At 40.5% G+C, this 12,570-nt stretch overlaps 1 protein-coding gene across 2 annotated transcripts in view; it reads left to right on the top strand.

Annotated features, from left to right (window-relative positions):
- The first annotated feature begins 11,737 nt into the window (after nucleotides 1-11,737).
- LOC117530220 (protoheme IX farnesyltransferase, mitochondrial) overlaps nucleotides 11,738-12,570 on the top strand; it is an 80,932-nt gene continuing 80,099 nt past the window's right edge. For both annotated transcript variants that reach the window (XR_004566237.1, XM_034193148.1), the window contains exon 1: nucleotides 11,738-11,858. Coding sequence is in view for 1 of the 2 variants with exons in the window: in XM_034193148.1 (XP_034049039.1) it covers nucleotides 11,828-11,858 (31 nt within the window). In the remaining variant the exon portion in view is untranslated. The remainder of the gene's footprint in view (nucleotides 11,859-12,570) is intronic.

Here is a 12,570-nt window from a genome sequence, read left to right as displayed (position 1 = left end):
ATCATTCCAGTACATGCACTGTATACTCTTTATAACATTCTCTGGCTGGCCTCAGGCTGCTTTTTACCATCATAAACTATTTGTCACCCTGAAACAATACCAGCTCTGACTCCTTTTGTGTCTTTGTCTCTCTCTGGAGGGGACGTTTGCAGCCGTTTTATGCTTCTTGGAGATGCAGTGAAAGCAGCGTGATAAAGAGCCTCGCACCGAGACCACCAGCAGACTGAAGAACTGTAAAGAGACTTTGAAAGCCCCCGTAGGTTAACCAGACCTCACAAACTCCTGCTGTTGTTACCAAACCATTTCACTTCCCTCTTGTCCATCTGTTCCCCACTTTGTCTCTTTCAGTCTACCTTATGGACAGAGCTCTTAAAGGTTTGTTTACGCACACTGGGTGTCAGTATGTTTTATTTCACCACAAATTCTTATTTACAGCCAACATTTCTACCTTTAAATTAAAGTTACAGCAATAATGAAAGGCCTCACAGGGCTGATACAAAGCCTATGTTGATGAGGTATTACAACCCCAATTCCAATGAAGTTGGGACGTTGTATGAAATGTAAATAAAAACAGAATACAATTTGCAAATCTATTCAACCTATATTCAGTTGAATACACCACAAAGACAAGATTTAATGTTCAAACTGATGGACTTGTTTGCTTTTGTGCAAATATTTGCTGATTTTGAAATGGATGCCTGCAACACGTTTCAAAAACGTTGGGTCAAAAGACTGGGAAAGTTGATGAATGCTAAAAGAACAACTGTTTGGAACATTCCACTGGTGAACAGGTTAATTGGAAACAGGTGAGTGTCATGACTGGGTATAAAAGGAGCATCCCCAAAAGGCTCAGCGGTTCACAAGCAAAGATGGGACGAGGATCACCACTTTGTGAACAACTGTGTGGAAAAAAATAGTCCAACAGTTTAAGAACAATGTTTCTCAATGTTCAGTTGCAAGGAATTTAAGGATTCCATCATCTACAGTCCATAATATAATCCGAAGATTCAGAGAAACTGGAGAACTTTCTACACGTAAGCGGCAAGGCCAAAAACCAACACTGAATGCCCACCTTCAATCCCTCAGGCGACACTGCATTAAAAAACGACATCATTGTGTAAAAGATCTTACCACGTGGCCTAAGGAACACTTCAGAAAACCATTGCCAGTTCACACAGTTCGTCGCTACATCTACAAGTGTAAGTTAAAACTCTACCATGCAAAGCGAAAGCCATACATCAACATCATCCAAAAACACCTTCGCTGAGCTCAGAGCTCATTTGAAATGGACAGATGCAAAGTGAAAAAGTGTGCTGTGGTCTGATGAGGCCACATTTCAAATTGTTTTTGAAAGTCATGGACGTCGTGTCCTCCGGACAAAAGAGAAAAAAGACCATCCAGATTGTTATCAGCGCAAAGTTCAAAAGCCAGCATCTGTGATGGTATGGGGGTGTGTTAGTGCCGATGGCATGGGCAACTTACATACCTGTGATGGCACCATCAATGCTGAAAGGTACATCCAGGTTTTGGGGCAACACATGCTGCCATCCAAGCAACGTCTTTTTCAGGGACGTCCCTGCTTATTTCAGCAAGACAATGACAAACCACATTCTGCAGGTGTTACAACAGCGTGGCTTCGTAGTAAAAGAGTGCAGGTACTAGACTGGCCTGCCTGCAGTCCAGACCTGTCGCCCATTGAAAATGTGTAGCATATTATGAAACTCAAAATATGACAACGGAGACCCCGGACTGTTGAACAACTGAAGTTGTACATCAAGCAAGAATGGGAAAGAATTCCACCTATAAAGCTTCAACAATTAGTGTCCTCAGTTCCCAAATGCTTATTGAGTGTTGTTAGAAGGAAAGGTGATGTAACACAGTGGTAAACAAACCACTGTCCCGGTTTTTGAAACGTGTTGCAGGCGTCCATTTCAAAATGAGCAAATATTTGCACAAAAACAATAAAATGTTTGAACATTAAATAGTTATGAAGCCAAACTTTTTCTGTTACCAAGTAGTCTGCAAACACTTTTCACTGTAAATAGTGAGACAAACCGTAGAAGATATGATTTTAAAACCCCTTTTGCTAGAACTACACTGAAGCAAATGTGTGTTTCAGTGGCGGGCGTGAAACAATGGAACTCTATGGAAAATCATTTAAAATCTTGTTCAAATGTCTTTCTATTTAAATGCCTGTATAAACAGAAAATATTAAAATTGTATGAAAAAAGGAAAAAAGTGCTCATTGTTATGTATTCTTAATGGAACACAAAGGTGAGTCCATCTAAACTTGTGTTGACACAAGAATCGGGTAGGAGATAATAAGATGTTTTCTTCATCCTACTCTTGTTCTTTATACATGGAATGTGTTATTTTGTACTCTGTAAAGTGCAATTTTCTTGTTTTTTTAAATTCATTACCATGGAAAAAGAATAAAAGAAATGAAATTAAATAAATATCTTGTCTTTGTGGTGTATTCAATTGAATAAAGGTTGAAGAGGATTTGCAAATCATTGTATTCTGTTTTTATTTACATTTTACACCATGTCACAACTTTATTGGAATTGGGGTTATACTTCACCATATGACTTCTGTGTGACAGAATTTTTACCCAAGGCCATCAAATATGGCCATAGGGTATTGCAAAAGCTTTTCATCTGTCCGTTCGCCCATCTGTCCATCTGTCCGTGCTCAGCATAAGACCAGTCGTATTACTGCCAGAGTCTTCAAATTCACAGGAAACATTCTTGAGACACAGACCTTGGACAAGTTTAAGGATGGCTAACCTTGACGAATTTTAAGAGGTATTTTAAGAGGTTAAAAAGTCACGTTCTGTTCCTACTTTTATAGTATGCTCTTGCGGACGCTAGCATGGTGACATCACTTCCTGGTGTTGCTAGCTGCTAACTTCACTTCATTTTTTGCTAAATATAACACCTTTGTCATATATTATGTAAAAGCTAGCAAGAAATAAACACTTATAAAACTGGAAACACTGATTTTGTAACCTGATAACACCTCTGGAAGGATTTACAAGACATTTCACGGACACCAGCATGCACACTAAGATCCGCTAACTCAAAGCTAATTTCTGCTCTTGTCAAAAACTCATGTACACATACACGCATGCCCTCTTGTAGACACCGTTAAAACGTAAATATTGTTTATGTTTGATTGATTGATCGATTGATTGATAGAGGAGCTTTATTGGTACAAATTGTACGTAAAAAAAAATAGGACATTAATAATTAATTAAACAACTGCAAATTATAAAAAAGACAATGCGCATACGGCCGAGGGCATTTTAGCATTGCGTTATTTTTAAGTCATTCATATCAATCACTAATATTTTTCTGATCAATGTATGGTTTTGATCATCCATCTAGACTTCTTGGTTGTTGAAATTTACAAAAAAAATAAGGTTGTTTGCAGACCATGTTTCCTTGATCTTGACCTTTGAACTTTGGCCAAACTACTCCAACTTTGATCCATCTAGGCTTCTTAGGTGATGAGCAATTCGAAAAAAGTCTTTTTCAGACCATTTTTTCTTTGACCTTTCACGAAACGACTCCAAAATCTAATCACCTCTAGATATCTATCCAAGTAACATTCTCACCAATTTTGAAGTACATACGCCCAGCCGTTTTTAAATGATTTCATCCCCAGTCACACAGACAGACACATGACAGTGAAAACTATACCCTGTTATCGCTGCTTTAGGGACGTGCAGGGAAATGCCAAGATAGTTCTACAAGTGCATTAATGTACAGACCTGCATGGACAGCAGCCAGGTAGGAGGTTAAAGCAGACTTGACAGGGGTTCCCAATAGCATCTTAAAGGAGTTGTGCAACAGCTGTTTCTAATTGTCCTTTCACTGATATGTTTGGGGTTCCATAGTTAGCATTTTTTAAGTCTCACAATTCTGTGTTTGTGCATAAAGTAACTCCTTTGCTATAAGAGCACTTTTGGCCTCAAAATTGTTATTTTACACCTCTGTGGCATATGTCACAGAAGCCCTTTTTTTTTTTTGACATGCCCACTGCGGCATAGCCAGGAATGAATCTGAGGCAATACTAAGCATCCACTCTATATTACTTTTATGGTACCCTATATTGATTGTTTACAGTGCACCTTCTAAAATGTTGTCCATTCGGCTGCTCCCGTTTTGTTCAGGGTCGCCACAGTGGAAACAGTCAGATCTGCATTGATATTTAGCACAGATTTTTTTTACGCTGGATGCCCTTCCTGATGCAACTCCAGTGTAACCTGGAGAAACACACACAGCCACTGGTGTTCCAAAGAGGTTTCCCATCCGAGTACTAACCAGGTTTGCAAAGAGCAAATTGTTTTGGGGCATGTCCAAATCTTTTTTGTTTTTTAGGGAACATGTAATCTGAGCATATATAGGGTACTGGATGCAAAGGGGTTGGGTTTATCTTATAAATTAATCATGGGTGCATTTTGGGAAGAACATAAAATAACCAGAGTCACCAGTCCTCCCCTACAAGAGTGAGAATGTAGTAGGTGCACAGCACTCTGCTATTGACAAACTGGCCTCAAGTAAGAGAATTATCAGCCCTGTGCCAACCTGCCGGAGTGGACCAGCACACAGTGGACACCAAAGCTCCCCGGGGTGAAGGCAAGGTAAGGTATATCTATGAAGATTTATTTTATTTTATTGTTGTTTTGTATTTAGTTTTGTTGGTACACATAAACTACAACCCAAATAATAGAAGGCACCTTTGAGTATAGGGCAGCGCAGTCTCGATTGAACCCCTACGTAATATCACGGGATTTGACCACATCTGTGGACAGCCGGCATCAACATGGCAGAGAATCCCCAGGCGGAGTGTGAGAGTTTCAGCTCAAACCATTCCGCCCAGCTCGGTAAACAAAAACATCCCGGTTTAAAACGGTTTCCGCTGCAAGCCCTGTCCTCTGAATGGTTTGTGCTGACACTCCCACACTCCACCCAGGGATTAGTCTCTTCACACAAACAGCATCAGTTCCAATGGAAAAATGGTGTACTGTTTTGTTTTCGGCTGCAATCACCGAAGCTGTCGCAAAAGTGTTTTTTCGGTTCCCAGTGGAGAAGAGAAGATGAGGCAAATGGGAGACATTGTGTCGGTGTTAGCCAACACAGCTAACCAGAGTAGCTGCGTTCCCTCGCCTGCAAAACCTCCTCGACATGTTTGAGCTCCAGGTCATAAACAAGCCACAACACGTGCACTTTCCACTGCATCGTCAGTTTTTCTTTGCATTTTCACTTTGTTTGCGTGTAATTTGTCCAAAATCTCAGAGAAAATGCTGTGTTTCTGTCCCCGGAAGTAGAGAAATTACGTCCTATGTGTCATATTTTATCCCTTTAGAGTCTGCCCTAAAACGAGACTGTGCTGCCCAGTTGTGCCCTTTGAAGCTTCAGCGTGAAGGATTTAGGAGTGTTTATTAGCATAAATAAAATATAGCATTCATAACCATGTGTGAACCATCATTGTGGTTTCAGCTTGAGCCCTTCACATGTACATGGGAGGGCGCCCCCTCATGGAAGCTGCCATGTTGCACTGTCATGTTGACACAGTAGCAAAAGTCATACAAAATTTTGCCATGTGGCAAGGAAAGGAAAAAAAAAATCAGTGGTTGGTCCCTTATACCATGTCTTCTGATTACTAGTGCAGGCTAACAATTTGAGTACCCTAATTTTTGTGAAATGGTGGCTCATATATGTTGCTTATCACAACAGAAGGCAAGCGAGTATGAATCCCAGTCACCAAGAAATAAAAATATAAACGGAATCAAAATCTTGACCATCAACAGCTTATTGCAGTGTGTAACCTCACCACTAGGGGACACTATATGTTGCACACTGTAGCTTTAAATACCACAAGTACACTACACTGGACTTACAAACACGTTTGGGTGTTCTATGGACCAATCACATTTTGTTTTCACACAGCACCAATTCAACCTCACTGTGCCTGATCACATCTCATTTATAGACCGACAGACCCATGGGTGCACGGTCGGGTACAATTCTACTTTTGATAATGAGTGTGTAGGGCAGCACGGCGGTTTATTGACTAGCACCGTTACCTCATAGAGAGAAGATCTCATGTTCATGTCTGACCTGGTCCTTCCTCCCTCTTCCAAAGACAGATGTGAGTGACAGTGTGGATAAGTTGGTGTGTCAGCTCTGCAACAGACTGGCGGCGTGTCCAGGGTGTCCCCTGTCTCTCACCCAGAGGCCCTAACTGAAATAAACTGGTTCAGAAAAATGAATGAATTTGAAGGGCGTGGGCCCTGGGCATTAAAAGCAGCGCGCTGGATGGAGACTACAAATGACATTTTGCATTGAGTCATGTGCTTCTTTACAATGCAAGTGGTTAGTGACCTTGGTTTCAGTGCGGATGGTCCTCGGTTCAAACCCACCCCTGCCACATTTCTCCATGTAATGTGGAGTTGCATCAGGAAGGGCATCCAGTGTAAAACCTGTGCCAATTCCACAGCAGATCCTGCTGTGGTGACCCCGAGTGCAAGGAAGAGAGCAGTCAAAGGGTCTTACATGTGCTTCTTTACAATGACATTTTTCTATTTGTTGTGAAACACTGAATCAGTTTTTGAAAAGGGGGAGGTGGTGGTATAGTGGTTAAAGCATTGGGCTTGAGACCAGAAGATTCTCGGTTCAAATCCCAGTCTGACTGGAAAGTCATGAAGGGCCCTTGGGCAAGGTCTTTAATCCCCTAGTTGCTCCCCGTGTGTAGTGCGCACCTTACATGGCAGCAGCCTCACATCGGGGTGAATATGAGGCATTGATGTGTAAAGTGCTTTGAGCGTCTGATGCAGATGGAAAAGCGCAATATAAATGCAGTCAATTTGAAAAGTATTTAACAGTGATCACCTTCTCACCTTTATATATATATATATATATATATATATATATATATATATATATATATATATACGAGGGCTGTCCGTAAAGTATAGGTCCTTTTTATTTTTTTCAAAAACTATATGGATTTCATTCATATGTTTTTACGTCAGACATGCTTGAACCCTCGTGCGCATGCGTGAGTTTTTCCATGCCTGTCGGTGACGTCATTCGCCTGTGAGCACTCCTTGTGGGAGGAGTCGTCCAGCCCCTCGTCGGAATTCCTTTGTCTGAGAAGTTGCTGAGAGACTGGCGCTTTGTTTGATCAAAATTTTTTCTAAACCTGTGAGACACATCGAAGTGGACATGGTTCGAAAAATTAAGCTGGTTTTCAGTGAAAATTTTAACAGCTGATGAGAGATTTTGAGGTGATTCTGTCGCTTTAAGGACTTTTCACGGTGCGAGACGTCGCGCTGCGCTCTCAGGCAGCGTCATCAGCCTGTTTCAAGCTTAAAACCTCCACATTTCAGGCTCTATTGATCCAGGACGTCGTGAGAGAACAGAGAAGTTTCAGAAGAAGTCGGTTTCAGCATTTTATCCGGATATTCCACTGTTAAAGGAGATTTTTTTAATGAAAGACGTGCGGACGGGTCCGCGCGTCGGGACGCAGCCGACGCGGCGCGGCAGCACAGGAAAAACACCTCCGTGTTGATAACCATTTGTAAAATCCAGGCGGCTTTTGATGGCTTTCAGTGGAGTGAGTATATGAGAAATTGTTTATCAGCTGGAGATGTTCCAACTTGTCCTTAAGGCTTCCAACAGAGGTGTTTTTCCTGTGGCGGAGCGTCGCGGCGGCTGCGAGCCGACGCTGCAATCCGCCCGCACGTCTTTCATTAAAAAAATCTCCTTTAACAGTGGAATATCCGGATAAAATGCTGAAACCGACTTCTTCTGAAACTTCTCTGTTCTCTCACGACGTCCTGGATCAATAAAGCCTGAAATGTGGAGGTTTTAAGCTTGAAACAGGCTGATGACGCCGCCTGAGAGCGCTGCGCGACGTCTCGCACCGTGAAAAGTCCTTAAAGCGACAGAATCACCTCAAAATCTCTCATCAGCTGTTAAAATTTTCACTGAAGACCAGCTTAATTTTTCGAACCATGTCCACTTCGATGTGTCTCACAGGTTTAGAAAAAATTTTGATCAAACAAAGCGCCAGTCTCTCAGCAACTTCTCAGACAAAGGAATTCCGACGAGGGGCTGGACGACTCCTCCCACAAGGAGTGCTCACAGGCGAATGACGTCACCGACAGGCGTGGAAAAACTCACGCATGCGCACGAGGGTTCAAGCATGTCTGACGTAAAAACATATGAATGAAATCCATATAGTTTTAGAAAAAAATAAAAAGGACCTATACTTTACGGACAGACCTCGTATATATAATACTGCTTTTGCTGTCTTTTGTGTGTGTGTGTGTGTGTATGTGTGTGTGTGTGTGTGTGTGCTCGCGCGCGTGTGTGTATTGGGGTTTGACTCCAAAATTGCCTTTAAATAATTAATCTAGGCAAAGGACAAGGAATTTTGTTTTCAACCTGATTTAGAATAAATGTGGCACACATTTTGGTGGATTCCAGAACTGCCCTGGAAGGGTCACCATGAGGTGAATCAATTGGATGAAGGTCAAGGTCATTGGCGTCAAATGTCAGATTGCTGTCATTCATATCGTCTTAATGGCTTTGGGTAATGTCACCTAGATTCTGCAGGCAGAATCTCAGTGAAACAAGCACAGAACAGTGATGCTATATCACTAGAATCTAGAAATCAATATAGCATTGGTGAATAAACCCACCCCCCTTTGCTCAAAACCTAAGGGGTTGACCCGGTCAGTGTGGAATGAATTCTTGTAGAACAGCGCATAATGGTTATCTGCTGTAATAAAGGTGCTCTTGTGCTACAACCGGAAAGGTTTTGTGTGTAATGTTTGAATTTATCGGCCCTGTATCTTGATGGAGCATGAAGATTACACTGTGTAATCTGAACAGAGACAGAGGGGCCGGCGGTGGACGGCAATGAACGAGATGAAGTAGGATAATGAGGCATTTGAGTTGCTTGTGATTTCAGTTAATAGACAGCGCCTGTGTTGTTTGTAAAAAAAAAAAAAAATATTGCATCCTGGCAGTTCATCAACACAATCACAGATTTCTGTGTTCACTAAATGATTATTAGTTTGACTGATGATGCATCCCAATAGCCTTTAAAATGAATTATCAGATAATCTGTAGTGTTCTTTCTTCATAATACCCCTGTTTTCTTTCTAAGTGCTCCACCTCCCAAGTCAATAAAATGTTATTGTTCCGGCGAATGAAGCACCAGCGCTAAAATAGACAATTATGTTGTTTTATTGCCTGCAGTTGACAAAAGCAAGTGTGACATTTGAAACAAGGGTTTTAATCTTTAGGTTTCAATGTTGCTGGTCCTGACAGTTAGAGCCAGTAACATGATGATACCCATAAATAACAAACCGAACAGCAGGTATGGTCAGAGGACATATAAAGGCACGAGACTAAAGGTCAAACAATGAGTAAAATGATCAATTTGGGGCCCTGTTGTGATGGTGGACAAAAAAGGACTTGCACAGAAGGAGCAAGCCTATTTGGAGTGTGTCCGAGCCACAGAGCCGTATATGAGTACTACAGACTGCAGTCGCAATGCTGCCTACGTAATGCGAATGTTCCTTCATGGAGAGCGAGACGCCATTTTCAGACTGGGCAAAATATTGACAAAGTGTCCGGATGTGAAACGTTTTTGTGTGCATTTTCAATGCTGAAGTAAATACGCGAGTGAATACACAGAGAAAAAGCTTGCAAAATATGTGTTAATATACCATTGTTACCTGGATATCGAGCCAGTAAAATTAATTTACATTAAATTACGTAAGGAAAGTATTGACACCCACACACTTAGCAGATAAGCAGGGCATCTGAAAGCAGAATCTCGTGTCGAAAGTTAATATGTAAACTTAAAAATATAAATAGCACATTTGGATTCACAATCGGCTTTGTCTCTTTGGGTTTTGTTGTTATCATAATCCTGATCTTGAGTCACAGAGCTCCTTATGGGTCAAGAAGAGCAGTTGGAAATAGGAAAAAGTGAGTTCTTCTAACCTGACAGCAGTCATGTAACTTTTTTCAATCGCCAAAATGGTTGTTTAAAATTTTCGTTATATTGTTTTCAATTTCAGTTTCAACTTATTTTCATTTATATAGCGCACAAGTAAGTTCTAACCTTACTAACCCCCAGAGCAACAGTGGTAAGGAAAAACTCCCTCTGAGGAAGAAACCTCAAGCAGACCAGACTCAAATGGTTGATCCTCTGCTTGGGCCATGCTACAGACATAAATTACAGAACAATTCACAAAACAAATACAAAGATAAACAAATATATATTGTTCTTGTCTGTGAGTCCTTTCTCAGTGATACAAAGTCCAGTAAAGGGTGTTAATTATTTAATGTTGCCAGTATGATGTCAAAATGACTGTAAGCCACCAAAAGCCTGCGCAATAAATAAACAAATAAATAAATAAAATAAAATAAAAATAAGCACTGAGTCTGCTCTATAGAGGAGAGTGTTTCACGTGATGCAACATACATGTCTGCGACATATCACTCATGCTGCCTGTCTGCAAGGTTTAAATCCATTAGTATGTACGCCTAAATGACAATCAACATGTAACGCAGTGGTAACGTGAGCATGATGTTTGCTGTGTGTTTCAGCCCTTGCAGTGGTATTATTAAAAGTGACATGCATCATGTATTTATTTTTTGAATTAGTTCTCACAAACTTGTCCATGTTATGTAAGCAGTGCTCCAGCATGATGATCATCAGTGATGCTACATACAGCTGATGGTTTCCAGACCAAAAGCTATTCAAAACACACATAAATGTACAACTGTAAAAATATTAATTTAACATATAAATATTACATATACGAAACTTCACCAAAATATAAAGATGTTTTAACAGCCTCATTGAAAAAAAGCAATGAAAAAGTGCATAACAATCCGACAACAATAAACAATTTGCTTGCAAAAATCTAATTCATTTGTCCCCCAATACAGCTGTACCCCAACTTTGGAAACCACTGCCTTAAAAGGTCATTTCAGCTCTTCATAAGGATTGAAAACAAGTAAATACACGTACTGTCATGATTACCTGACCTAAATTGACCAATCAGAAGTGCTATGTGGCGCTCGCAAGTGTGGTGTGTGTGTGTGTGTGTGTGTGTGTGTGTGTGTGTGTGTGTGTGTGTGTGTGTGTGGGTGTGTGTGTGTGTGTGTGTGTGTGTGTGTGTGTGTTGGACTGGAGATGGGGGGCATTTTGAAAATATCGTCCTTTTTGTCTGAATAATTTTTACATTGCTGATAATAAATAAATAAATATCTAAAATCTCCTTTTTCATTAAACTAATTTTCCAACAAACATCAAGGTGTCAGTTAGGATTTATTGGATTTGTGCTTTGAATACAAACTGCATTTTGGTAATCTAATGTTACAAATCAGTTTTGTTCTTTTCTAAATGTTAAAAAAATATATTTTAAAATATGCGTCTTTTTTAATGACCTTAATTTCATTTTATCGCTTATTTGTATTTAACAGTTTTGACTCAGAGATGTTGTTATCTGAAGTTTTAAAAAGGGGTTTCGTTCTTTATTTTCTATTATTATTTTAGCGTTTTGAGCTTTAGGTTTATGCAGCATGTAAAAATGTTTAGAGCGTTAATTTTTTTTTCCTATTATGCTGCTGAAAAAAATAAAAAGGTTGTTGCTGTGTCAGAAACACAGCTGGCAGCTCCTCCCCCTTACGTTGTTGTACAACCCGGAAGTATTTCTGTTAGCGGGGTCATAATGGTAGCTCGCTGCGTTTTGAAAGGGTCGAAATGAAAACCGGTTACATGGTTAAGGAACATGTATAAAACGTCATGCAGCAGACTGGCAGGTAACGTCGGGTGGGGTGTGTGATTATGTTTAACACGTTATTTAATTTGGAAGTCGTTTTTAATGTGCGTCTGTTGAAAACCTCCAGTCAGGCTAACAGAGTGGCTAGCTGTGTTAGCACCATCCTGTTTGTGAAGCTGCACTGACCTCGGATTAAAGTCATCACAATTTAAAGAAACTGAAGGCAAACAGCGACGTATTACCCGGTTTTGCAGTTGTGTGATTAAATGGGAGACTTCATAAGTACCGTTAGTTGGACGATAATGTGTGTAATACCTGAAGTGGAGTACAGCATTTAAATCTTTCAAACATCCAAACTGCAGAACACTGCACAGAAGAACAGTGTCCTTGAGGAAACATTTTGGGAAAGTTTAACATGAAACCCAATCACAGCTGAGTAGTACAAGCTTGAAGAAGGAATAATGACAATTTGAGATAGTCTGCTGTGCACATATTCATTCACTGTACAGATATTATGGGGTTATATTTTTGCTGATTTACAGGTTGCCCCCAAAATATATTTTAAATGTGTATATGTGTATCCCATCCATCCATTTTCTGTACCTGCTTACTTCATTTAAGGGTCATGGGAGGCAGCTATTCCAGCAGTCATAGGGTGTGAAGCAGGATACACCATGGACAAGATGTCAGTCTTTCGTAGGGACACAAACACATTCACACCTGCATGCACACTTGCGGTCAATTTAAAGTTT

Source organism: Thalassophryne amazonica, chromosome 18 (assembly GCF_902500255.1).
Source record: "Thalassophryne amazonica chromosome 18, fThaAma1.1, whole genome shotgun sequence".
Lineage (NCBI taxonomy): Eukaryota > Metazoa > Chordata > Actinopteri > Batrachoidiformes > Batrachoididae > Thalassophryne > Thalassophryne amazonica.
Note: the sequence above shows the minus strand (reverse complement) of the source record. Positions and strands in the feature narration are given on the sequence as shown.